Source organism: Semicossyphus pulcher, unplaced genomic scaffold, assembly GCF_022749685.1.
Source record: "Semicossyphus pulcher isolate SPU_LCO1_2020_fin unplaced genomic scaffold, fSemPul1.0.p SCAF_4, whole genome shotgun sequence".
Taxonomy (NCBI): Eukaryota; Metazoa; Chordata; class Actinopteri; order Labriformes; family Labridae; genus Semicossyphus; species Semicossyphus pulcher.
Genome location: NW_027211715.1, coordinates 14,142,125 through 14,169,790, shown reverse-complemented (window position 1 = coordinate 14,169,790; position 27,666 = coordinate 14,142,125). Strand labels below are relative to the sequence as shown.

General features: G+C 43.6%; 1 protein-coding gene across 1 annotated transcript; it reads right to left on the bottom strand.

Annotated features, from left to right (window-relative positions):
• Positions 1 to 121: 121 nt before the first annotated feature.
• On the bottom strand, positions 122 to 26,395 carry fgf22 (fibroblast growth factor 22). Its single transcript, XM_069680279.1, has 3 exons — positions 26,023 to 26,395; positions 1,856 to 1,959; positions 122 to 366 (listed from the first exon to the last, which is right to left on the bottom strand). The coding sequence occupies exons 1-3, from the start codon at positions 26,393 to 26,395 to the stop codon at positions 172 to 174; spliced, it is 672 nt and encodes a 223-aa protein (XP_069536380.1). The 3' UTR covers positions 122 to 171.
• Between the last annotated feature and the right edge of the window lie 1,271 nt (positions 26,396 to 27,666).

The following is a 27,666-nucleotide window of genomic DNA, read 5'->3' as shown; positions in this document are numbered from 1 at the left end:
TGAAGATATAATTCTACTGTCATTAGAAAATAAAGAAAATAACTTAAAAGTACATATTATACTAAGGCTACAAATGTTACAAACCTCAACAAATGTACATTTTTTGACAGGAGGATGGAATAATAAAAGGAAAGATCGCTTTCGTGCTGGTCAGAGTTCAGACTTAGGCAGCTATGAGGGCAGCATGGGCAGGAAGTGAGTAGACGGGTGCCTTCGTCGGGCCTTGTGACCTCGCCGCGGCTTCCCCCGCCCGTTCAGCGAAACAAACATCTGCCTGCCGCCATGCTTCCAGCGGAGGGAGGCGTACGTGTTGTAGCCGTTCTCCTCGATGCGCTCCTTGAACTTGCAGCTTGGGTTGTACTTCACCTGGGGGGGGAGACAGAGAGGTTAAGGAGGCTATAACAGATGAGTGTTTAGCTTATGTCTGACTGCCTTTCCTGCTGTGCTATACTAGGCAAGCTTCCAAGAAGAGCACAAAGGTTAATGTCTGTTGTTGCACTAAAGGATTTTCCAGGTGTTGGAGTGGTTGATAGGGAGTATTTCCATCACAAAGTAGTGGGCTGGCTTTGGGCTGACATTTTTCAGTCTCGAAGTGAAGGGTTGGTTCACCCAAGTAATAAAAAACAACACTGTATCTTATAGTATCTCTCAGTCCTGGTGGTGTCTGGAGATAGTTAAAAGGGTTTAAGATATTCATGTCCAAAACATTTGCTATTGACAGATTACAGCTTCTGTAAGTGGAATCAGTTTTGCTGCTCAAAGTACTGAACAAAACCAAAAGCAATTTGTCTTTCCAGAAACAATGTTGTGGTTACTCAAAATAACCCACAGGCCTCATGGCCCCAAGTTTTCTTTGGGACAAACGTTTGAAAACTGATCAGTGACTGAAATATTCACTATGAGGTCTGTGAAATATCCTGAGTAACTGTTACTGGAAAGAATTTTGCTGCTCAGGAACAGCACAAAAAAGCTGAAAACAAGAGAATATACCAAACCATACTTCAAACTAAAAGTCTTAAGCAATATCACACAGGAGAGAGTGCTGTTATACTGAATATCAGCACAGGCTGTTATAGGCATAATTGAGAAAAACATTTCAAACCTGACCCCTTGTTGCACTCAAACAATCAAAATGGTCAAAGTTCTCTTATGATCTGGTTTTTTAATCCAGTTTGGAGCTTTGTCTACATTTATAGTGATCTGTGAAGTAATCAAGGTGTCAGCTTAACCTTATCAGTTAGTCAAAGAGTCCTGAGAGATACTGTAGCGACAAAAGGTTGTAGTGCATTCCCTTTTTTAAGATTGTTATCCAGCTGCTTTAATGAGGCCCTGATAACATCAAGATACCGCAAGCCTGGCTGAAGTTACGGCCTGGCTCTTCAGATATGTTTACTGTGTTAGCTTGTTGAAGGCACTTGTCTTATCACTTCTTGTCCCTGATTTCTCAGGATGTAAAAACATGAGCCAGACACCACACACCTCAGGTCTGATGTCTGAAGAGAGGTGATTACTTTTAAAAGCTCGCTGTGAGAACAATAGGCAGATGGCACGCAAACTTTTAGGAGCCCAGCTGGCTCTTTGTCGTCGCCGGTTGGGTTTCTATCTATTTTGACAGTAGAACAAGCCAACTCAAGCTGAACGTATATCAACCATAACCCAGCCAGGTGTACAGGCATGATTGATTGTAACAGTTTGACCTTTTCTGGTCGATACAGCAGAAGATTCCTGAGATTTCCAGAATCAAACATATGTGGGTAGGCATTCATTTGGGACCCCTATATGTATATACCTCTCCTACCCTCACCTCCCTCCCATCTTGACCTTCTGAAACAATGTAGCCAGGTTGTATACGCACCGATCCAAAGAGCGTGCCTTTCTTGGACATAGCTAAGTACAGCCCGGTGCTGACAGATTTGATGGCAACAACTCCCACACTGACAGATCGGATTTCCATCAGGCCTGGAAAATAAAAGAGAGAAAGAGTCTGGGTTAGAAACATGTAGCGTCGGAGTTTCCTCATCAAAAGAGTCATTAGGATACCAGACAGACATATTCTCTGGGGAGGGAGAGAAGACACGAGAAAAAAACATATAGAGAGAGAACATGTGCAGTGACCTGAGAGAGCTCTCTTTGTAAGAAGACCAGGTGAGGTCAGAGCATTTCTAAACAAAAGGGTTAAAGCTTGATTGTGCCAAAAAAAGGTGGGAAATTATCACTTTTTTCTCATGGATGCTTAACTGAACACAGTTACTGTTTCTGCACAATGTCACCCTGCCTCTCTGCTTGCGTCCATTTAAACCTCCAGACTCCAGATGTGACACTCCATCCTGATGATGCCTTGCGTTGTTTACTGAGGGACATAAAATCTGTGTCTGCTGGCCTCTTAAGCATCCTCTCCAACTCTCTTCACCCCGTGAAAAAGCTGGCAAGCTTGTGGGCTAATTGTTTCCTCTAGGCAGTGATTGCAAACAAGTCCCATGTGGCTCACTCTTGATCTGGTTTTTGTCTGCATACAAAAATAAAAGGCACGCATCCATTGTCATGGCTACGATAGGGAGATGTTTTGGAGATGACCTGAGGGCGTACCGCAGGGTGCTGAATAGCAGCTAATTACTGAAGATGAAGCTCTCTTTAGGATGGTATTTTTCTGCCTTTATTTGCCCACTTACACCTTCAAAAGCACCCTGATGTGGCCTGTTATCAGATCAGAGCACGAAATCCGCTTTTTACACCCTTGGAAACCAAGTCTGTGCTTCGAAAACATGCAATGTTGTTGCTCAGAGGCAAGGCACTGCTGGATGTTTGTGAGAGATGACTGTTAGCCTTGGACAGATGCTGTAAACATAGCACGAGATCAAGGTGCTGAAGGACAGGGTGACCCAAAGCTGGTCGGAAATGAAGGAGTCATAAAAGTGGCAGCGGGCGACTGGCAACACGACTGACCATCCCCAGCTGCATCGGTGCGACCGCAAGTCTCGTACAAGGCATCGACTGAGCTCCTGAGCAGTCACGCTGGTTCAAACCATCCAGCAATGAAAAATAAACGCTCACACCGGGGGTTTCACAGGTGCTGCTCTTTTTTCTATTTCCTATTTATTTGTGCAAATCCAAATTTGTTTTGGAGAGAACAGTGAAGCTGAACTTGGCACAAAGAGTTGAGTTAATATGTTTTTTTTATTATATAATGTGTTTGTGTTTCCTTTTGACCAGGCCTAAAGGATAGGCTCACATTTTTCAAGTCTATCCTAACACACAACAAGACCTTGAAATCAAAAAACATTGTGTTTGTGTGTCTACCATGGCTGATATGCAGAAGGAAATTATCTGTCTGTTCCTTGAAAAACCATCAGTTGGTAAATATTTGGTGAATGTATAGACACAAAACCAACCTGGTTAGTCTGCTCATCAGGAGCAGATTGGCTGCAGGAGCCGTATTTGTCATCAGAGCTGTCAATCATCATTTTTACAGCATCAAATAACTAATTTAAAATAAACTTTAAAAATTAACACTTACTGACGCACGTAAATCAGCATGATAATAGCTAACTATACTAACAGAAGCCATGTTTGAAAAATATTTATTTGGCGTGCATTTTGATTTTATAGTTTGACTCATGTCCCATCTGTTAACATGGAGGGCTTTATGACCTATACTGCAGCCAGTCAGCAGGGGGCGCTTGAAATGTTTTGGCTTCACTTTAAGGGAGCTGACATAAGGCATAAAAGGCCCAAACAAAAAAATTAAAAATAAATGAATAAAAAACTTGATTGACTTTTGAAAACAGACAATTAACCAGACTTGACGCTTAAATACACATTTTCTTGACAAATCCACATCGAAAACTTCGTCACCTGACTTCTTCCATTGCCCGATTGGAATGGCTGAAATGACTGATTGCTGTTATTCTCGTTGGAATGCCCATCTGTGCATTCAAATAGAGAGACTGCATGTCTTACATGACGTGAAGAGATTTGCGCTCTGGGTGTCTACGGCCACTGAGCAAAAATGGGAATTTTACACTAAAAAGACTGTAAATCTAGTATAGTAGACACGACATGATTCCACTAACTGGGACTGTTAAAGCCGAACTGATTTCCGCTCAATTTAAGAATACAGTTTTATACTGAATAAAGACCGTGGAATTGCCCCCATTAAAATGTAGTAATGTAATGTAGAATGTCTCTTTATAGCTTGAATTAAGGTAAGGGGCAATAATTACAGCCCCGAAGAACTGTTTCAGTGTGTAAATGCGCATGTGAGTTCAAAACAGACTTGTAATATGGTAAATGGACTTCACTTATAGTGTGCCTTTCTAGTCCACTCAAGGTGCTTTACACTACCTGTCACGTTCACCCTTTCACGCACACATTCATACAGTCATTTGCAGGGTAACTGAGCTACTAATCACACACATTCACACACCGCAGTCTATGCTTCCAGGAGCTATTTGGAGTTCAATATCTTCCCCAAAGATGAAAATGTAGACAGGAGGAGCTGGGGATCGAACCACCAACCTTACGATTGGAGGGCGACCCACTCTACCTCTGAGCCAATGTTGTGTCATTTTTACCCCTGTGTGATCAAATAAAACCATCATAGTGGATTATCTTACTTTCTGATAACACACAAAGATCACACTAACTCTTCAGGACAGCTGTTAATGTCATCAGACTACTGTTTCTGCTTTCAAAGGATGCATCTGAAGAGCTCCAAAGCTTAAAAACACACATCTGCTGCCCCCATCTTTTGAAGCACGCAACTATCTCCAACTTTGTTTTCAGCTCTGAACATGGGCTGCCGTGCTTCCCGAGTGAGGTCATCCACTTCAGACACAGACACAAAGAGGTACAAAGGACGGCAGAGAAGAAGAGGAAGGTAAACAAACACAAACTCCTGTTGAGTGTCTTTCTTCTCTGACAGGAGCGTGTAAAAGAAGCCCTCTCTGAGCTCGACGCAGCTGCGGGGAAGGAGGGAATGCCTGAGTCGAGGACATCCAGGTACAAACCCAGCTGCACCCCCATCATCCCACCACCGCCTCTGATCCTCCGAGGAAACATTAACACTTTGATGGCAGCCTCCTCTTTACGAGCTGTGTTTACAAACACCGGGTGTGCTACGGTGGCACCTGGAGCGTGCAAGGGACTCATAAGCAATTAGCTGAGGCCCGGCTGGTGATTGGAGCGCTGCAAGGATTTATGGGGGATTAGTCCAGGCCAATGAAAACCGCTGGTGCCTGAAAGTGGTGCCAGCAGTAATTGCCATTATTTGCTGCTTTGGGTTCCAGGCACAGTAGGTGTGTTGGAAGGATGTTTGTCACATCTGAGACATTCAAAGAGAAAAGTCGTACGGGTTTAAAAGGTAAAAAAAAAAAAAAATCTATCAAATAAATCAGGTCTTATTTATTCTAAAAAAATGTTCAAATTAAAGAACCAACAACTTAGAAACTTGTGCCTACAACAAATTAAACGTTGTCCTATCTCTCCCCCTCATGTCACTTCATTCAAACGTGCTGCTGTAGCAGCCGGGCGACACAAAAGATCTGAGGACATGAAACAGGGATTTCACGTTGTCTGGAGGAATCACTCGGGCTCTGGACGCTTGACCACACATCTATAAAGACGAGTTAGATCCATATAACTCACAGTCGCCCCTTTGAAAAGTCACTCCATTGTGTGCAAAGCCTGAGAAATCACAGCGAGCTATTCCCAGCTATTAGAGGGCTTTCCTAACTGCTGAAATGCAGAGGTCGCGTTACTGGAAGTGTTGGGAAGAGTCGAGACCTGGTTGGACTACAGAGGAAACATGCTTTAATATTGGTATACGTTTTTGACCAAAACTATTATTATTTTCTTTTTTTCATTTTTTCATTTTAACGAGTTTAGTTGTACTATACAGTGAAATTTTCAGAAATATAGCAAAGGCTCACGTCTTATGGGTAATATTGGCATCCTTTCAATGTCTGTGTATCATAACATGAATAGTCTTTTGTCAAAAACCCAGACAAATAAATTAATATTATATACATTCAAATTATAATAATAGCTGTGATAATACTAGCATGGAGTGTTGCTTAACTTTTATTAGGCCCATAAAGTGTTTTTTCAAATCTTCTAATCGGAGATTTAAGTGAGGAAAGTTCTTGATTCTGAACTAATTTATTATGACAAAACTGAACAATCATGACTTTTTGCCCCTGAACTTAAATTCAGGTTGGACAAATAGGCCCTGTTTCTGAATGCATCAGACATTTTGACAAAGCAATAAGGAGGTAATCCTCTTTTATTAAAAACGCTGTTTTTTAGTATGGGGTTTGGTGCAACTTGTATCTACACAAAGGGACGTTTTTTTGTATTAAAATTAGACTCATTGAAGTGTAATAATTCACCATGTTAAGAGAAAATGTAAGTGTTTTGAAACTTCAAATCTTTTTAAATCAAGAAATGTTTCACATTTTAAAACAATCTCACCATTAGAATGAAGAAAGAGAAATAATGGAGACAAATTATCTCTTTGTTCCCGAGCTGCATTGGAAACCGAACGTCACTCCTGCTCCGCGTTCTGCTGAGCAAGTATCAACCGATGGCCCTATTGAGCTCATGAAAAAGGTACTTTTGGCTTCCCACTTGCAATTGGCAAGATCTCTTAACCTTTGACATGTTTTGGCTGGGACTGTCAATAAGCTCAAGCTGCCATTACAAGCAAATCCTGCACTATACGTGTCTAGTCAACTGTGGACTTGCCATTTATTTCTCCTCTATGGGATTTTTAAAAGCATAGAAAAAGTCTTTCAGCCTGCCTTTTTTATACTCTTTCTTTTCTCCCCGTCGCCTATTTTTTGGACGTTAGCCCATCGTCAGATCATTCAAGCCTTTTCTGACTTTGAAAAAAAAAAGGCAGAAAGGAAAGAGGGAGACACTCTCACGGGGTTCTCTTTTGTCAGACTCATGGTATGGGGGAGGAGGAGGAGGAGGGGGGGGGCAAGTACAGGGTGAAGGTGCTGCTTATAAGATGGGGGTTTTGGTTGCGGGGGCAGGCGCCTTCAGCGGCTCCCCCCTCCCCAATAAATCTTTGTTACTCACCTGAGAGGTGAAGAGCTAGACAAGATCTTATTAATGACCAGGCGCTTTGAATGGGCCTCTACAAAGTGTGGCAAAATGGTTCCTTTCATCACAAATTTCAAGCGGCAAAGAGTGAAAGACTGAGCAAAGAGAGAGCGAGAAAAAGAGATTTTCCTGCTCCTTTCCTCCTGTCTTCTTTTTGTTCCTTTTCCCAGGTCTTTAATTTCTTGGGTTGCACCCTTGAGCAGCTCTCCATGGCTCAGTGCTCGACCAGAGCAAAGCCTGGGAATCTCGGAGTTCCCGCTGTGCTCCTGCTCTTGATTGACATACCTTTTCAATTATTTCACAGTTTGCTTGCTTTTTAAACGAAGAGGGCCCTGTTGTTTTTTTCCTTCTGCCCTCCTTTTCAAAACACCAGCTTTTCATGTCGGGTCTGGGCTGCCGGGCCTAATGGCTGTGACCAGCACCTTTGATCTGCCATGACCCCCTCCAAGGGTCTGGTACTGGGTGAAGCAGCCGCCTGCACTGACAAAGGCTGCATCACTCACTATTGCTTTAAACACCTTGAGAGATTACCATGAGAACGGGCGCTCTGGTGGAGGCCATCACAGGTGGTGTGATATGGAAACTTGGACATTAACCCTTGAATGTACAGTAGAATACCAACTAATGATTACGAAGGACTTGTGGAGAAGGATGGTTTTGATTTCCACCAGAGGGAAGAGTGTAACCTGCACACAATTTAGCCGAGAAGTGATTGAAATTGGTGACTTTGACTTGCATGCAACCTGCATTTATGTACGGGATAATGCACGACAAGGTGTCCATTATCGGGAATTTATGGCAGATTTAGAGGCAAGAAATTCCTGATAATGGGCAGCTCGAAGGGCATTATTCTGACTACACCATTTTCACTTGCAGTTGCTCGCTAACCAGCGGAATAGAGCAGATCTTAGCTAGAACTTTTGGACCAGAGATATTCCTTCCTCTCAGCTAATACAACCATTCCTCTTAGCTATGAGGTACAATGCTATTGATATGTTAGCAAGGTTCAAAGTCACATTAGCTGTGTCTCAATCCAGGGACTGCAGCGTACGAAGGAGGCAGTCCACGGAGGATGCGTCATTCATAGCCTGCGTAGACGCTAAAGCCGAACTGAAATGATACGCTCTGGTCTACGGAGGATTTCCTGTTTGCGTCATCAGCTGTTCTCAACCTTACCCTAGTAAAGTCCTGTCGCCTAGCAAAGAGTAGCTAGCGGACTAACTAGCTAGCATTTATAACGTCAGGTAACTTAACCTTTTATTTTAAAGATAATTTGTTTCAAGGGCCCTTTCGTTTTTTTAAACATATGTATCGCTAGCTATTCGATTGAGTTGAAACCAAACACTTTTACATTTTATAAGTGTATTCCTCAGCCATGTAAGAGTCCGCCATCTCCTTTGATATGGGGCGCAATAAACTTTGGGATATGTTGGGCCACGAAGGATGCACTCAATGGATCCTTCGTGGCCCGGGAAAAGGAGGAGGCATTCGTTGGCCGCATCTGAAGGATCATTCAAAATTGGGACAGCCTTCGACTAGCCGCTGACTCGGCCTTCAAATACGCCCTTCGAAGTGTGCCGCCGCTGGATTGGGACACAGCTATTGCATACGGTTAGCTTACAGTTTATACATCAAGACTACCAAGCTAACAAGCAATCACATATCACCAAATCAACATCAAAATGTCACTAACAAATGACGAAGTGACACGTTGAAGAGTGGATGGAATGAATAGACCGGAACTACTTCATAGGCGCTACACACTGCAGCCAATCAGAATTTAGTAGTCCCCTAGACCAGCTTATGGTATAAGCTGATTTTTAGACAGGAAAGATGCGTTCAAATGCTCGCATTATTATCCCACTTAAAATTAGACTACAATGAAAAACCCAACCAGTTCTTGCAGAGAATGAGTGCGGTGTTGGGAAGCAGTCGACATTTGTCTGTATTAGGACGATTTTTCCAGACTTAAGAGTTGGCCGTTTGTAAGAATTCTAAGCCTTCCTTTTAGAGGACATGCTCAGTGGCCTTGTCTGCTTATAGCATACTGAGGCCTTTAAGTGTATAAGAGAGCCAAGACAGATCTGAAAGAAATGCTTGATGTCAACATGATTGAAGACCATGCATAAAAAGAGGGATATACAAGAAATGTCAGTGGTCACATGATATATTCTGAATAAACTGCCATTAAAAACACATTTGTTTGATTTACAATGACAGAAAATCTGATTCCTACTAGTAGTACCAGCTGTCCCAAAGCCAAAGACACACCAGCAGTGATTGCACACTGCACTCTCATTTAATAGTCCATAAAACATAATCATGACATTGATTTGGGGCAGAGGCCATTGTTTATGCCCTGACAACATAATGTTGTGCCACAAAAGCTTTGATTATGGTCTTCAGCATGTGGTGACCGAGAAGGTCCAAGGCGAGTGGTGTGTCAGCACAAGAGTGACTGTGTCAGTGTCTCTGAGGGCAGACAGGAAGTGCCAGACCTCTGCCCTTGTTTTCAAACTGTATTAAAGATATACTTTAAACGTGACATGACTTTATATCTGACTTATTAGGGTGCATTATCCGGAAAAATCCAGACACTAGATATTGATTGGTTTCTGACAGATGAAGGAATGCCTCATCAGGAAGCTCATATACCAGGAGCCTGGCAGTTATCAATACACTGATAGCTGTAGCGGTTGTCACGTGATACTGGGTCAGAGATGATCTCATTGCAAGGAGAGGCCGATATGAAACCTGATCTTCAGTTTTCTGTGGAACATGACAGTGCTGCATGGATCCAAAGATAACTTTACAGGGAACACAGCGTGCCGGAGAGTTTGCGGTTTGAATATGATTGTGTTCCACTCCCAAGCAAATCGGAAAATCACTGTCATAAAACCATTTTCAGCAGCCCTGCAGGTTGATTGTAAGTCGAGTTGAGTCAAGTCACAACACACAATGCACGACACATATAAAAAAGCAAATTTTGTGAAAGTATAAAGAGTTGTTGGTGAAAACTATGATATTGAATTAAATAATACATGAGCTTACTAGATATAGGATCAATACAACCAAAGTAACTTCAAAGATGGATTCCTAAGTAAAGTGAAATGATTGCTTACTACTGAACCTGTTTCTTCTCCCAGCATGCACTGATGTATGAGGTTGCATTTCCTCTAACCTCACACCGCAGTCTGGGTATTGACTTATAACATCACTAACTAGTTGTGTGCTATAATATATATTACATTCATATTTACATAGCATTATTAACAATGAAAACTCCACAAACTTCAAATACATCAACAGATAATGATCACATTAGAAATGTAAGAAGAACACTGAAGAACCCTTCTGAAACAGTGACACAGTTACTACAGGGAGACATGTCTGTCTTTTGGTCACACACATGAGCGATGTCAGAGCAGGTGTTTTACATCTGTTTCTAAAGGAAAGAGCACCTGCTCTGACTGATTGGGCCGCCACTATGATTTTCTGCCATTCAACTTCAGTTACATTATAAATTGGGTTTTCTTTGATGTTCTTCAGTCGTTTTTAAGGACGCCATGAATATGAAGAAAGACAATTCCTAGTAAGTTGCAACCTGCATTTTTGTTATACTCAGCTCCGTAACGTAGCTCCGCCGTCATGCAGCCTTTGCCATTGGACCAAGCAAGGCCAGCGTAAAGCCGCCCCAGTTTGTGTTTGTAAATAGCGTTCCAGTGTTGCAGAAGCCAAACGTGTACGAGGTGTAAACAAACAGAGCGTGCTTCACATACACACACACACGGTGCTGTTCCACCCTGTCGGCTCCGCTGTTTACACAGACCTCTGTTATTGCCTCCGATCCCGGGTCAGACTTCGCCCAACCATTCCGCCTCCGTGTGTTTTACATAGAAGACAGAACGTAACAGAGGTGTAATAATCCCCGCTTGAACTTGCTGTGTACAAGGGGCTTAGTACTGCACTACTGAGGTGTCTAACCCAGGAGTGACGTCGCTGAAGCGCGGCGGGGTAGTTTCCAATCAACGTTAAACATTCAACAAACATTCGCGCTTCATTGGTCAAAAAACATTTGCCCTTCAGGGATCAAACACCTGACCTCGACGGTGAACTTACTACCTTCATAACGGCGCTGTTATACAGTGCATTGGAAGCACACAATTTTTTGTAAAAGCAATGGCCCTATTTTTTGTAATTAAACTAAAGCAAAATTTGTCTACCAAATCTGTACTACAGTTTTGATTTGTAATGTGATGAAAATTCATTTTATTTATGGTCAGGAGAATTTTTTTCTTTTTCTTCAGTCTCATGTTTAGTCCTACAAAAGCGTTGGTTGAAGTTAAGGGTACCAAAGTTGAGGGTGGAGTCACTTTCCACAATGTGTTTTACACCTAGTGATGAAAAGATGACATTTATGTTTGTTTGAATACGTCTGATCAGGCTCGTGATACATATGATGCAATCCCTTCATTGGTTTAGTGGACCAACCAGTTCTGGACAGCAGTATAACATTTACAGTCTCTTTTACAGGAGCTGTGCCTGCAGCCCTGAGAGCTCTACTGTTCCTGCAGATGATTTGTGTGTGTGTGTGTGTGTGTGTGTGTGTGCAGTTTTACGCGTGTTTGTATGTGGGCCTCAGTCACAGAGCAGAGCTGTGGGTCTACAGGCAGCAAACTGTACCTGTCTTTCTCCCCTTCTTCATGTCTCCCATCTGCCAGCTTGCTTTTCGCTGCCTGTCTGTCCCTCTCTTCTCTGTCGTACCTCTTGTGGTGTCTCTGTCTCAGTCTGCCCGGGTCACCCCTGCTTCTCCCTCCCCACCGGCCCGTCTGCATCGGGTCTTCGGACATGCATCATACCTATTAACTCTCACAGGACTGGGATGATTTATTCATCCTTTACAGACAGCTATGAGATATGTCTGCTTGAGGCTGACCCGGGCTGGACTAAACACAACATGCAGTTACAAATCTCAGGTTTAAGTTACTTTGTCTCTCAGTTTTTCAAAGGAAAAAAGATTAAAAAACAAGGTATGACAATCTGGAAAAATTCACAAACATCAGCCTCCCTCAAATCAGCACATTCAGGCTACTGTACAAAGTAAGCTGGCCCTTTAAGATCTGATTCTGCTCCTCTAATGAGCGCAGGCAATCTGGACGTCTGAACAGTGTTTTTCTTGCCTAATTCAGCTCTTGATTCCTGGACAGTTAGGAATCCTTAACCTCAAGTCATGTTCGATTTGATCAAACAAAATGTAAAAAGGACATAATTAACGTAACAACAAAGGAGACAGGAAACAGGACTATTTTTGCACTCTTTTTTAACACACTTGAACTTACACAGATCCAAACATGCTGTCTCTCTCTTAATCACTCTGTACACACTGTGTGCATGTGTGCTGTCACTTTAATATGACTGTGTACAGTGTCATTTAGGAAGTAGGATGGAGGAAGGCTGGTCTGCATGTGTGTGAGTCCATCCCTGTGCATGTGGCCCACCACATCAAAAGATCGGGGACGATGGAGAGAAAGGACAGGAAGAAAGGAGAGAAAGGGCTGGCAGAGGGCTGGTCCTCCCTGCCCACATATCACTTGCTGTTCCCACATTCCATCAAAATCTCTGGAGGGAAGATGAGACCGATAAGATTATTTTGCTCCTGTCTTTTTCATGGCCAATGCCTTTTGTCCGGCAATGCTGTTACTATTTTTATATTATCATTGTTAGCATCAGGTACAGCCATTTGGGCCTCATGCAGGAGCCTCTCATGCGAGCAGCTTTGCTCTTGAACATGATTTTAGAGAATGTTTGGCGTTCTGCAACTTCACACACATCCCCTGCTGTATGATATCCCCTCATCCTTCTCCCTGACTGCTTCGTGCCCTTGACTAAAGACATTTTTAAGCATCAAACTTCACGTCAAACCGTTCCCACTTCATTTCCGCCCTTCTTGATACCAATCTCCTCTACTATTGAGTGAGCAAATATCATCCATGAAGACCTACTTTGCACAATTTGAAAAGGAATCTGGAAACAACTTGAAATGCACTCTCTTAAAGTTGCAGGCTCGTCCCCGGCAGGTTTCCCATGCCTTGCCAGACGGAGCCTCTGAGGGAGGTGTAAAGCACAGAGAGAATCTCCTTCTCTACAAGCGCGGGCCCCATTTTTTAGAGCCTGTGAACAAGCCACACGGCGGTGATCTGCTGAAAGCTGACTCCCGCACTCCCTCGAACGCAAGGGGTGACATTCTCTCACACACAATCCAGAGGCTAGTCCTCTTTCAGGTCTCGCACTGGGCCCTGTTACCCCCACCCTTTCATGCGGTGCTGCTGGGAGAAGCACTCCAGGGATTAGCCCAGCCAGGTCTTTCAAAGGCCATTAGAGCAAATTACAGGTATCCTGTTACCAGTGCGCTGGGACAGGCCAGGTGAGGGGCGCAGAGGCCAGGCGGGAGAGCAGGGGTCAGCTTGGGACAAAAAGACAAGGCCACCCTGGGCCCCACTCTATCGGAGTGTCTCCCTGGCTCCACAAACTGGTAGGCTTGCATGTATGAATGGCTCACTTGATGGGACCTCAGAGACATTGTCTCACCACCGTAACTTTAGCCTTTTTTTCTTCATACCCCCCCACCCACCAACCCCACAACTCAACCCTCCCCACCCTGGTTTTCTTGTCTTTCAACTGATGTGGGCATGACTTCGCCCAGATAAATGATCACACACAACAACTATAAAACATGAGAAAAATCCAATAATATACGACACAAAGCCGCGGCATATCGACCTTGGTGTTCAGAGTTTGACCTAAAAGTTGCAAACAGTCTCGTTCTGGCTACATCATCATTATGCGCCCTGCCCCTGGCTGAAGATTTAATTTGAATCACATTAACCTCTCTACTTTAAACCTAAATTTAAGTTGAAATAGTCCCACACAAACATTAATGTGTGGTCTGTCAATGTATCAGTCCGCTGCAGGCATCATGAGACTGATGCTGGTGATAACGTGGTGGAGATGGCCACAGGGAGTTCCGCATCCTGCCATTTTCTCGAGACTACTCACTCAAACACACACACACACACACACCCCTTTGGGCCACTTGTGTCAGCCACACTCACACTAAGACACACACTCATGCCTCACCCACTCCCAACCGGTGGATGATAATCTAGTGGAGGAGTTGCGGAAGTGTTTCATTAGCCAATTACCGTTGTTAGATAAAGGCCGCGTTCCCACAGTCCGCGAGGCCGGGGGTCAAATGTAACCAATTACCCTCCATCCCCTCGCAGGACAGATTAGTCTGTGTGATTTATCCCCAGACGGAATGACCCAATACTCCAGAATCACCATCCACATCTGGACATGTCTGTGTACATGTGTGGAGATGCATTTGTATGAGTCAAAAACGCTGCTTTTACAGTCAATGATAATGCGAAAGGGGAGATGGGAAATGAGCGCTAACGGTTAGCACAAAGAGAGAAGCGTGGTGAAAAACAATGCCAAAAATCAGGGATAATAAAGGTCAAAGATTCCCACAGCGCTGGAATCTCTTCTACCACACACAGACTCTCCATCAAACAGTGATTAGTGTAGCTGCTTGTCCTGTCAGCATGCTCTCCATGCTAGTTATACCACTGAACACAAACTTTCCCGGACATACTAAGCTGTGATTGGACGTAATGGAACATCAATCAGCTCATTATGGACCTCCAGGATGCCGCATCAGAGGGTAAAGACCCTCCGCTGATCAAACATCCAATTTATAAGCATGGAGGGGGCAGGCGACCCTTAAAAGGTAACACTAGAGGAGAACCTGAGGGAGCGGACGAGAGCTGGGATGGCGGGCTGGTGAAGTGAGGCTGAGGGATAGCAGAGGTGAAAAAGGTTAACGAAGCCCTCAGAGTGCTCGTCTGTGCCTGTGTGGTACCGAGGGGCCGCAATCTGACCGGCCAAGAGGCCTTTTCTTTAATCAAGGACGGTAAAATGCCTCCAAATCATGCATCACATCCGTAACAAGCGAACAGCAAGCTTTCAAAGGCTTCACAGATAGTTACGAAAAAGAGCTGCCCGCCAAGAGCTTTGTGACTCACAGCTTCTGCAGTTTCCTGCACTTTGGTGCCCTCGGAGGGGCGGCTGGGATGGCGGGATCCACATGAGACTGAGGTTATTCCCCTGTGTAACTAAATTGCAGTAGTGTGTTGCATCTGTGGCTGGTTTGGTTGGCTGTCCAGATCAGACTCAGCCACTCTGAGTAATCAGGAGAGGGCCTTTTCCTACCTTAGTATTCCCTGGTTCCTTAGACCAAAATTATCTCCATTTATATTGAAGAGAATTCACATCAGATCCAAAGGGCATTCCCTGACAGTTTTAACCACAGTGAATGTGTTGTCAAATACACCAATGAACCAAGATCTTATAGGTAAATGGACTGCGCTTTTGGAGGCTTCTTAAGACCACTCAAAGTACTTTCACATGTCGCATTAACCATTTAGCATACACATTCATACACTGTTGGCAGAGGCTAATTGCCAAGTGCCAATAGAGGATTTAACCATTCTCACATATTCATATACTGATGGCTATGCCTTAGGGAGCAATTTGGGGTTCAGTGTCTTGCCCAAGGACACTTCGACATGTAGGCTGCAGGAGCTGGGGATCAAACCACCAACCATCTGGTTGGGAGACGGCCGACTCTTTCACTGAGCCACAGCCAGCCCTCGTGATAATCAAAGAAAATCAAATATTGTGTGTTAATGTATGTCGTATGTTGCACAGGCTGGGTATCTGAATTTATATTTAAAAAGAGGTGCGTTTCAGTCATATGCAAGTTATCTTAATTACGCGTTTCAGACCTGTAAAAAGAATTTGCACTAACCTTAAAGTCGTAATCACGCTGGGGTAACTTTTTTTATATTTTTACAAATCTGTCAAGATGCTTTAAAATAACGAGGCGTCAGAGAAACACATCTTCTATAGTGGGCTGTTGAAACTTTATGGGTATTGCGATACACATCACTTTTAAATGGCCAGTGCCCTCATTGTACTTATTATCAGGGTACTATTCAGCCTGTGATGTCTTTTGGGGTAAAATGGTCTGATCCATGCATTCATACAGGGCATAGTCACCAGGAGCAATTTGGCCTCAGTTCAGTGTCTTTCCCAAGGACATTTCAACAAGTGACTGTAGCAGTCAGGGATCGAAGCCCCAACCTTCCGGTTGAGAGACGACCGACTCTACCACTGAGCCAGAGCTGCCGCAGTGATTGAATACTTGACTCTGATGATGTCGTCAGGGTTATCTCGGCTGTAACGTGACATTTTTTTTAAGATGTGCATTTAAAATTGTTGGGGATTTAGGAGGCAGGGAGGGTCTGATGAAAGACAATATCCAGGTGCTTTATGGGAAATGTAGGATCCTGTATTTTTTGTTGTTTGGCCCATTAAAAGGCATGAAAATACCTTTATGGCAATGAAAGTGTCTTGAGTAGACACGACATGACATGAAAAAATGCAGCATCATCAACATGGGAATCTTTCCTATGTCTACCATTTATCCCATATGACGTGCTTAGTATTGTGTGATTGGTTCTATATGTCAGTATATTCTAAATGTAGTGTAACTGTTTACTTTCTTATTGTTAGGATATAGGACTTCATTCATGTAAGCGCCTCCAGTTATTGTTCTTCGTAGTTCTGCATTCAACAGCAGTTTGGAAACCCACCAAATCTGAGTTAGTTTGAAAGAAACTGCCAACTTTCAGTGTGTGCATGTGCAGCTCAGGTGTGCAGTGAGGTTCCAGTGAGTGAGCAGCAGGACACAGAATATTCTCTCTGGCCTTAGCCTGCCCCATATTTACATTATTAAAATGAGATGGGCATACAGGGAGGTGACAGAAGGCACAAGAGTGAAATCAGGGCCCTGTCAGAGCTGTCACTTGCTCCACTGGCCAAAGGGCCCTGACCCCAATCCTATCCACTGCAGGGGAGGACAGGGGGAAATGGAGACAGCAGGAGAGAGAGAGATGGTGATAGGTAGAAACAGGAAGACAGATAAAAGAAAGAAGAGGATGATGGTGAAAGACGTGTATAAAGCGATATATAAAAACTAGATATAGTGACTCAATGCAGCTTCTTCCTGGTGTTTCACATGCATTTAAATACTACTGCTCATCAAAACTAGGACAATGCCAAGATAATTGTTAGGATGTTACCTCCATTTTCCATTCTCTGAAAAGCAAAATTAGCAAAAAAAGAAAGCTGCATTCAAGACAAAGATCGGTCAGTCTGCACAGAAGTGGGCTAATGTATGGCGGGACAATACTGTCCTGCTTCAACTGCTAAGCTTTGTGCCACCCTCTGTGTTCTAATGAGGAGCATGGCCTTCCAGACGGGGAAAACACCCGGGTGCGTACAAGCTTGCACATGTCAGCGTGTGTGCAAACACACACACACACACATGCGTCTGAACTGAGTGCAAGGTAAGGTCTGGTTCATATTAGCCATTAGGGAGAGCAAACGCACATCTTTTTCAGTTTAGGGTCCACTTCATGCTCCTGCAATGGCACAAGTATAAACACAGGCACATGCATTCTAAGTGTACACACATTCAAAGAGCTCTGACACGATACTCACATCCTGCTCATGTTCAGTTTGCAAAATGGCCTAAAAGATAAAATGCAGGTACGGGTGGATATGTGTAATGCAGTGCAGAAAAGACGTAGTATGGCCTCAACCTGTTGGTATGCACAGACCTGCTTCGCATTTGCTATTTTTAGCCTTCCATATTTGCATTGATTATCCTACTTCTACTTTCAGGAAACAAATTTGCAAGATGGTGATCTGGTCTGACAGGAAGTTTTCCTTTTATTCTCCAAAGCATAACTGCTCTCGCACAGAGGCTGTTAATCTAAACCCCAATCCCAGTCCCAGTGAAGTTTTTAATCAGATTTGGTCAGTTAAAGTCTGAATTAGAGACAGTTGTATTCCGTTCTCACCCAGTGGTCGGTCAATATGGTCTGCATTTCTTTGTTGTAACCCATGTGTTAAAATTAGTTCAGATATCTGCACTCTACTTACTGGACTACACTTGAAATGTATAATGGATTACCTGTAGTCTTTGCCTGGTGCTCTGAGATTGGAAAAAGCCATATGCTGATGATTAACACCTATTAGCACTCTTCTCTTCTGTGTAGTTAATTGTTTAGCCAAGTTAGGGACTCAGCTCTCAGAAAGGCAATGTTGGTTGTTCAGTCAACCACTTTGGTCCAGACTAAATGTCTCAAAAACTGGAGGTTGAAATGTATCTAGTATCTAAAAACATTCATGGTCCCAGTGGGATAAATCATACTGACTTTGGTGATCCCGTGACCTTCCATCAAGCATCTTTCTTTTAGTGCCACAGCTGTTGGACATATTGCCATGTTAGACGTTCATGGTACCAAGTGGATGTACCCTAAAGACCTTGCTGATTTAATGACTTTCATCTTGTCCCATGAGCATATCAAAGTTTTCTGGGATTCTATGAAGAATCTCAACATTTGCTCTGTGATTTGGTGCTAGTATATGGCCCTAAGAGGATGAATCGTAATGACTTTGGAGAGCCCCTGCGAGCACCATCATCTACTGAAAAACAAAAATGTGGTTGCTTAGCATTACAGCCTCACAGAGCAGCTAGCACGTCTTCTTTAAAATCGCACAAATTAGATAGTGTCTGTATGATTAGATATAATTTGTTACATCTTATGCTATCTTGAGGACAGTATTAATTTGCTGCACCCTTCAGTGTGGTCAATGAATTATTGTAAATATGTCATTTCCAGTTATCATTCGTAATATTTCTTCTCAGAGGTGTCATGAGTAAATAGATTTCCTGTCTATTACACACAGCCAGGAAACTAGATTTTTATGACTTGTCAATATTTAGCCACAGAGATTGATATGCAGGTCGTGATTGTTCTATTTATTGGTCAGTTGTTCCTGGCTGAGAAAGAGAGAGTTAAAGTCCATGAAACTCCTATGTGAGTTGTAATTTCGAATAAAAACAGGTGGGGAGACCCAGATTTACCTAAATGTTACCAAGAAGGGGTGCATGATTTTACTGCGTCTTATTGCTTCCTTTAACATTAAGTCCAAATCGTGCAGTGAGGGATACCTGTCTTTAGGGCAACAGGTGCATTACATTCCTGCTATTATTGCTTCCGAGTCCCAGGCTCCTTGTGATTCGTAGTTAAGTCGGAACACCTTTAAATTCCTGTAGCTTTAGCCAGTCAGCCGTAGCTGTATTTAGGGATGCCAAGTTGTTTCTTTTTCCTCCCGACAGTAGGGGTTCTCTTTCAGCCTCTTTATTCTTGGGCCAGTGGTTAAACGCCTTCCAAGACATGGTGTCTGGCTCAGTTTGTGCAGGGAGGTGAGGGGCTTTATTGGAAGGGTCAAAACAAAACCATTAATCTGTCTTGGTCTATCTAAGAATGAGGCAAGACCTGTCTCCCTCCACTCAATGCGCTGATTACGCCAGTGCATGTGTGTTTGTGTGTGTGTAGAGTCCGAGATGTGAGTGGCAGCAGCTTTTTGGTGGTTTCCTTTGGTGAATGAAATCAAACATGTTGTGCCGCATGAGTGAGACTAGCTGGCCGACTTTTCCCAGCTGATCTAATTTATACTAATTTGCTGTAACTTAATTTGCTGTAGACAACACCTAAATCACTTGATGAACACAAGAAGTTACCTGATCACGGGAGAAAATAGTTGAAAGTCTGATCATTTTCTGATGTTCACACTATTTGTTCCGTCATTTAAAAGTTGATCTACTTGAACCTTGTATTCAGTGTCCGTCCCTACTTTTAGGAGGATTTTTAGAACATCGATGCAAACATCTTTTATCAATGGCTTTACTATCCAAGAATCTGGTTACTGGCACTGTGAAGTCTTCCCCTTTGTGTTCCCTTCACACCCACAGGATGTCCAGAGCTGTGGGATGCTATAAAAGAATTGGCTGCTGGAGCCAAAGTCAGACTCTATAAACCTGCTGATGAACCCAGTAAATCCCAGAGAGGAGCCGCAGCCAGACTGCTAAAGGTTGTTAGCTACTAATTGCTACATTTCTAAGCCCATTCATGATATCAAACCCTGGTGGCAGAAACCAGGGAGCTCGGCTAATTAGGGTGACACTGACACTCTTGTCCTGCAATGTTCCCAGGACAGTGATAGTGTGTGTGTGTGTGTGTGTGTGTGTGTGTGTGTGTGTTCGAGAAAGAGATAAAACATGCACGGTCAACATGCATGCGCGAGTTAGTGAAGTTTTATTTAGCTTTCGGCCTCTTAATACCAAGAACAGCTGGTGAAGGGTCGATTCTCATCTGTCTCCCGCAGGCTGAGGCCATGCACTGTCCTTACTGGTGAGGATAATAAATTCATGATTCGTGGGATTTTACCCTCCTGCTGGCATCCAAAATGTCCACGAATCCCCTCTCAGATGAGACGACCCAGAGGAAACCTTACATAATGCCTAATGAGCAGCGGGAAACGCTCCAGCACTCCTCTAGCCTTTAATTTCCACCTCAATACTGAGCAGAGCACGCCCCGGCCCTTCTCCTAGCCTCATTAACATGTGTATTCTCAGGATTCTAAACACCAAAGCGCTTCCTTCGGCCAGGTGCTTCCCTCTTTAGCCCCTCCAGCCCCGCTGCTGTTGATCCAGTCACACGTCCCTGTCTGAGCTCTAGCAGAATTAATGATGAGTCATGGCAAGGATGTGGAGCTGCCAGGACAAAATAAACCTTCTTACACCTTTAAAATGGCAGACAGCACAGAAAAGACATGTAATGAAGGAGGATAGGGGTGTTTTTGAGAGGGCTAACTCAATATTAACCTGAAAATAATGTACAATGATGCTTATTTTCTGAGATGTAGTCATTATTAAATTTAAAACGGGATACATCACACAAACGATCTTCAGATTTGTTTTTACAAAACATTCACATCAAATACCAGCAAGGAGGAAATGTGTTTACTTATGCTAGCTGACTGAAACAAAGCTAATGTTAGCTTGCTAATATACAAGTTATAGTACAAGAGTCAAATTGAATTTTACAGATGATACAGCTAAAATGATACTTGTTTAAAATGCTTCTTTAATTCACATTTCTCCTAATGAGACAATACACTCAAATTTTCAGGACTATAAACAACCTTAGGCTTACGTTCCAAATAACCAAGATAACTTTAGTTATGATATTTTCTTACTTATTGAAAGGTTTTGGATCACACTAACTCTTATTTTTCTATATATGAATATGTAAATATAACAAAATATGATGAAATTATAAGTCCTTCTGGATTTACATGTTTGTTGGTCTTAACTAGTAAGGTTTTATTGGTGCAACTACATTTTTTTTGTATATAACAAGTTTTTAGTTAGCTAGTCGCTAACTTAGCTTATTACTCAATGAGGGATTTATAAATAGCCTTATTGTTATAAACCAGTCTTGGTACATAACATAATGAAGCTACTACTAAAGCTGGTATTGTTTACACTAAAAGACCTACCCATGTCTGACATCAAACCTGTAATAAGTGATTGCCTTGGTCATGTAGGGGCGACTAAAACTACTTATCTTTGACATATCACCCCTTTTTAGGTTGATACCACAAACTTAGCGAACAGCTAGTCAAAATGTAACAATCCTGCAGTTATAGAGCAGTACCAGCATTTTATTTGAAGATGTATTTCTAGCCACCTGATAAATGTATGTCAAAATTTCACTCTCTTTTTGCTTGGTTTTTGGTTCCTACCAACTCATGAAGGAAACATCAGGTTCTTCAGCTGCTGAATGCTTTACTATATCCACCAACTAGTTTCTTAGTCTCTCTGCTGTTTGGTGCTGAGCATGTGGTGTGCAGTGCAGCTTTTTAAAATATTTTTTTTTACTAAAAACAGTTGCCTTATGCAAATGGAACTGATGCAATGAGAGCAACGAGAGAGAACCAAAACAGTCTAGTTACAACTTAGAGAGCTAAATAATGTGGTAAATGTCACTGTAAAGCTCGGCAAAGGTGAGTGGCAAGGAAGATTGGGTGATTATCCTCATAAGTTCATGACTACCAAGTAACCCCTTTCAAAATAAAACATTTGATTATAACTACTTTACAAGGACAAATTCATTTATCAATCAAACAGGAGAATTTCAATTAAAAAAATATTTTTAAAAAACCCAATGTTTTCTATCTCTTCTTTACCCGATCATTCATTCACTGTACATGGAGACGCTTATATTCTCAAAACTGCCTATGCTGTCAAAACCTTCAGGTGTACTTAGTCATCTGTCTGCAGCACTCTGCTTGTCTTTTCCCATTTCAAATTCAAGTCAGTCTCTCCTTGGCGAGTGACAGTTTCCCCTGTCTAAAACAAGTTTGAATAATTTCCACAACATATTTCAGCAGGGTGGAAGATTTTCTTCCCATTGGGTCCCATCCAACTCAAACACACTCATGAACTAGGAAAACTCTCACATCAAACAGCGAGATGTTGCACACCGAGGAAAATTTGGTAAACACAACACTCCCTGGCTGTGAGAGCTGCACAGCTGGAGAGGCAGAGCGGAGCTCGTACGGCCGCAGTGACTTCTGCGCGTACAGCGGCGTGGTGAGGTGACCTTATTTCTTAGGGGTGAATGGGCTGTTATTACCTGGAGGCTGCACAAACGTTTGATGCCTTCAGCCACACACACCCAAAATTTAACAGCCCATCTTTTAAAATGTGATGAAAAAAATGAAACATAAAATATATGCTCTACCGCATGCCAAACAACAAGATAAAAGGCGAGAAATTACTCATTCAATTTCAATTACCCTTCTTGCATTGACTAATAGCTACTGTAAAAAGAGCTTTTTTTTGGCCCACACTCCACTGAGCTTCATGGTTTGCTGTATAAATTGATCATGAAAGTGTTGCTGGGTGTGTCCACGCAGCTGTAGTGCCGTAGCTCTGTCTAATTAGCAGGCTATGACCGATGACCCAGGACAGGATATGATGCGTACCTGCCTCTGGAGCTTTTGTAAACACTTGGGTGTGTTTTTTTCCCCTCAATCCTTTTTTTTTCTTTGCCATAGGTCAAAAGAAAAACATGTCGAGGCCCTCCATTTTAATGCCTCCAACTACTTGACTATGCCTCTTGTGTTATTTTTAGAAACTTTGATTACCAAGTGGTTTATAATTATGGGTGAATCTATTTTTAGAGCGTGCAGTTTCAATAGCTGTAGTCAGATAACAGTTTTCTTATCTGATTTTTGTCCCTCTGATTTGCTTAACAAATGCAGTAAGGCTATGTAAGCTGACAACCTGCTTAAACCTGATCACAAATTTCAGGAATGGATACATGAAACTTTAGTGTTAGTGTGTGTTTCAGTGTGTGTTTGTGTATAGTTCTGCTTGTGTGCTCACAAGGCAGGGCATTTATTCTCAGAACACTTTGGAGATGGAACTTAAACACGTTTACTCGTCCTGTCAGGGGCTTCTGACAGTTTTGAATTCCAGCATGTCCTCTCTTATCTGTCCTTCAATAACTCAAATATAGTTCCTTTATAACCAAAATGTAACATGTATAAACGTAAAATGCATTCACCTAAATGTATCACTTAAAATCTCCCTTTCACGTTGTCCCGCTCTCTTATCCTTTCAATACCTCCGCGTCAGGCCCTCTCCCGCTCTCGCCTCTTCCCTCAGCTGTTCCATGCCCCTGCTCCACTGGGATTGATACAATATTTTCCAACCTCAATTAGCAGAGAGCCTGTTGACTAATTCCAACTGTTTTTGCACCTGAGAGGGAGCTGGGAGTCGGGGCTGGAAAAACTGAGTGGGGTGGAGGTGAGGGCCGGGACCTGGGTGTAGCAGGCGAAAGCTGTCGGGGTAATGTAGCTGTGTCGACAAGAGTGTAAGGGCAACACAGAGGACAGAGGAGGGGTCGGCCAGACTGCTGGGCAGCGTTTGTGGAAGCTGGATGAAGGCTTTGGACAGCATTCAGAGCTGTGCTACCGTAGGTAGCGCTGAATCTTGCATTCTGTGTGGGTTTGTATGTGCAAGTATCTAATTTTCTGCAGATTTCATTAGTATTATAGAAATAGAAATAAAATGTGTCCTTTTTCCTGTGTTCGACTATCATTGATGTTCCAGTATCTCTGTCCCTGCTCGTGTCATTAAAAATGTACAACTTCCAGCTTGTTCTGCCACTCTAATCTATAGCATGGCACCCGTATCGGTATCAAGAAATGCTCCGGGTCAGGAGGCTTTAAGTCTGATTGGTAGAAACAGAATGAGACTTTAAAACAGCCTTAAACCAGATCTAGCTCATTGTAAAGCGCAACCACAGACTGACCACAACGTCTACATGACCGCTGGTTTGGCACTGCGCTCAGCTCAGGGTGCAGGTACACACCCTCGCTCTGTGTGAGCGCTGAAAGAATCGTTCTTTCCACCAAAGGAAATGAGAGGATGATGGCTGAAGAGTATGAGGACATTACATTTAAGGGGACTTTTCATAGAGCTACAGCAGCCACATAAGCATTAATGACCCGACTATGAATTTCACAATCCTGAAGCGTACATTTTGCTACTTTCCAAAGACTTTGATCGCTAGTTTCGATTAAAACGTCCTCATGCTGCCGCTGGATTTGCTACCCCACTTCTAGCATGATCTCTGAAGTGTGAAATTCAAGCAAAGTTTGGGCGTAATGTTTTATTATGGTAGCTGACTAATATGAGCGAATAATGTCCCAACTGGGGTAAGCTCACAGGTTCAAATTTAACACAGTAATAATTCATCTCAACTTGAATTTCTACCAGTGTGTGTGGTTTTTAAAGATCCTGCCAGGTGACTAATCCCGACAGGTTAACAAATGTCATCCAGTCTGCAGCTTGGAGCTTATTGAAACAGTGGCAGCAGACTGGCTGGCCTGTTAGCTGGACGCGGCAGCTGCTCCGGCCCCCAGTAGCTGCATGGAAAATCTCTGACTCACCCACTTGTATGAAAAGGCATTAATGACTGAATACATAAATATTACTGTCAAAGGCATTAATGTCTCAAAGGGCTATCCAGTCAGTCAGTCAGCCGGTGACTAATGGAGAAGGAGGTCAGATCGCGACCAGAGTCGGCTCATTTGACCTGGTCAAGCATCTGAAAGAGCACACATTGATGGACATGCTGAAAAGGCACGGCTGCTCTTCTAAGGTGTCGCTGAACCACAGATTGTGTACAGACTACAAGCCATCCAAGGGAATAACCCATGGTGGAAACAGCATTGTAACACGCTTGACACAGTGATCTGAGCCGAAGCAAAAAGGCAGGATTATGGGTGCAAGGGAGAGCACTCTTAAAAGAGAGCCATAGCTTGGTGAGTGATTGCAAGAAATAAGAAATGAAATGCTTTAAGTGGAAGCTATTTTGGCAGCACTTTGATTCTGCCGTCTCATTACTTATGACTAATCAAACAGCAAACAATACTCATGAATCCCTGTTTGCACGTGTTGCAGGAGCGTGTACAGCTGCTACTTACAATGGATGCACTCTCATCACAGTTTTGACAAGTTAATCCCGACTGACATTGAAGCCTTTTTTTTTTCCAAACTCAATTTGCATCAGCAACTGATGCTCAATGTCTCTCCTCAAGTCAGCTTTCCCGTACGGGCTGTCCCATGAGGAGCCTTAATCCACACAAGGGTATTCCTTCTTTACCTAGCAACGCGTCTCTCAAACTCCAAACACAACACAAATAGCAGCAGTGATAGAACATGGGATATCCCTATGAACTGCAATAAAAGGGAACAGATACGAAAGTCCAGCCATAAAAATCATACTGAGAACGTCAGAGGGGATCCTGTCTGCTCAGTGACACCCATATGAGATAAAGAAGTCAGCTGTGCCGGCTACTTACTGTCTGCGTAGTTCTTCCGCCGTGTGCCGTCCACCTTGCCTGTTTTGTCAATGCAGAGGAAGAACTTGTTGGCAGAGTAAAGCCGCCGCAGTCGGACGTCGCCCTCTAGGTGATTGTAACTGCGAGTGTGCCTTTCCAATGTCCATGAGCAGTTGATGCCACTCGCCAGCACCTGTAGGGGTTCATGCCCTACCCCGGGAGGACAGGCCCCTGCGGCGGTGCCAGAGGTGACCAGGAGCAGGGTGAAGCATGCCAGGCACAGGGAGGCTGCACTCGGCAGGGGGACAGGTCGCCCAGCGGAGGCTGCAGTAGAGTTTGTGCCAAGGGAAGGCTCAGGACAGAGTTGAGCTACGGACAGCGTCCATCTGCACATGGTGGGTCAGACTCCCAAGGTGCACCTTGTGCAAGCTGTAGGCATGCTGGTGATCGGGAGACGTCCCAGTGGAGGGATGACGGGAGGGTGTGAGTCCTGAAGGGAGAAGGGATGGTTCTCACAGCAGATCCTCTGGAAGCCGCAGATCCTCTGGAAGCCACAGATGACCGATCTCCACTTCGGGCCTTCCTACTGCAACAAGCTTGTCGAAGTTTCTCCAGTTGTCATCTTATGATTCGATTTGTCCAATCCCTTCATGGAGTGTCTTAATCTTAACAATCCATCTTTAAAAGTTCCTCTTTGGTGTCGCTCCTTGTTGTCTGCTGGTCCTCCTCCTTGGACTGAGGTCTTCTTTCCAGTACCACAGATAAAGTCCTGGGATGTATGAGGATGCGCATGTGTGTGTGAGTGAGTGTGTTTTTCTCTGTGTGTATGAATATGTGTGTTTTTGTGTGAGTGTGTTCAAGTATAAGTGTGTGCACCTTGCGATGCTCTACCCTTTCCAGCTGAATAGGAACAAGGTGCCTGTCTGAGCTGCTGACCCGTGGCTGAGAGGGAGTTGAATGAGTGACTCTCTGTGTGTGTGTGTATGTGTGTGAGTGTGTGATACTGAGAGAAAGAGAGAGAGAAAGAGAGGGAGTGAGCGAGTGAGTGAGTATGGGAGGGAGAGAGCCGGTGTGTGTTTGCGACAGAGAGAGAGGCAGTGAGAGTGTGTCTGGAAGTGTCAGAGTGAGCGGGTGTGTGTCAGCCAGCACGGGGCAGTGAAGCAGTAAGTGAACGGCCTCACGCTCTGCTGTGTGCAGTCACTCAGTCCTCTCTTCTGTGGAGGCACCGGCTGAGTTGTCCTGCATTTTATCCTGGGCAGGGCCAGCATCTAGGGGCTTGAAAGGAGTAGAAGGAGGGGTGGGTGGGGCCACCGCACTCATTCATAAACATTTCAAACAAATGAGAAAGCCTCCGTAAAGCAGCGTCTCCTTTCTCAGAAAAAGTTTATTCTCTGAGAAACAAGCAATGTTTTTCACCTGAGGATTTTATTATCCTCTTTTTCCCCCTTCTTCTTTGGTCGGTTACAGACACCTGGAAAGACTTACACTCCTTCCTATCCCATGACCACTACTGTCTCCCCTTCTGAACGGTGCAGCATTTTGTAACACGGTCAAATCATCTCCATTACTGTCCAGTGAACCAGCGAGGAGACTTTTTTTTTTTGACACCCTCGCCTCCTTTTTCTTCTCTCTGGCCACATGGGGCAAATTAAGGGAGCCTTTCCT

Excerpts from the sequence above, each read along its gene's own strand:
- fgf22 (XM_069680279.1), bottom strand. The coding sequence starts at position 26,395 with ATGTGCAGATGGACGCTGTCCGTAGCTCAACTCTGTCCTGAGCCTTCC. Across the intron at positions 1,960-26,022 it reads GCGGAAGAACTACGCAGACA|GCCTGATGGAAATCCGATCT; the intron begins GTAAGTAGCCGG and ends TTTATTTTCCAG. Across the intron at positions 367-1,855 it reads AAGGCACGCTCTTTGGATCG|GTGAAGTACAACCCAAGCTG; the intron begins GTGCGTATACAA and ends CTCCCCCCCCAG.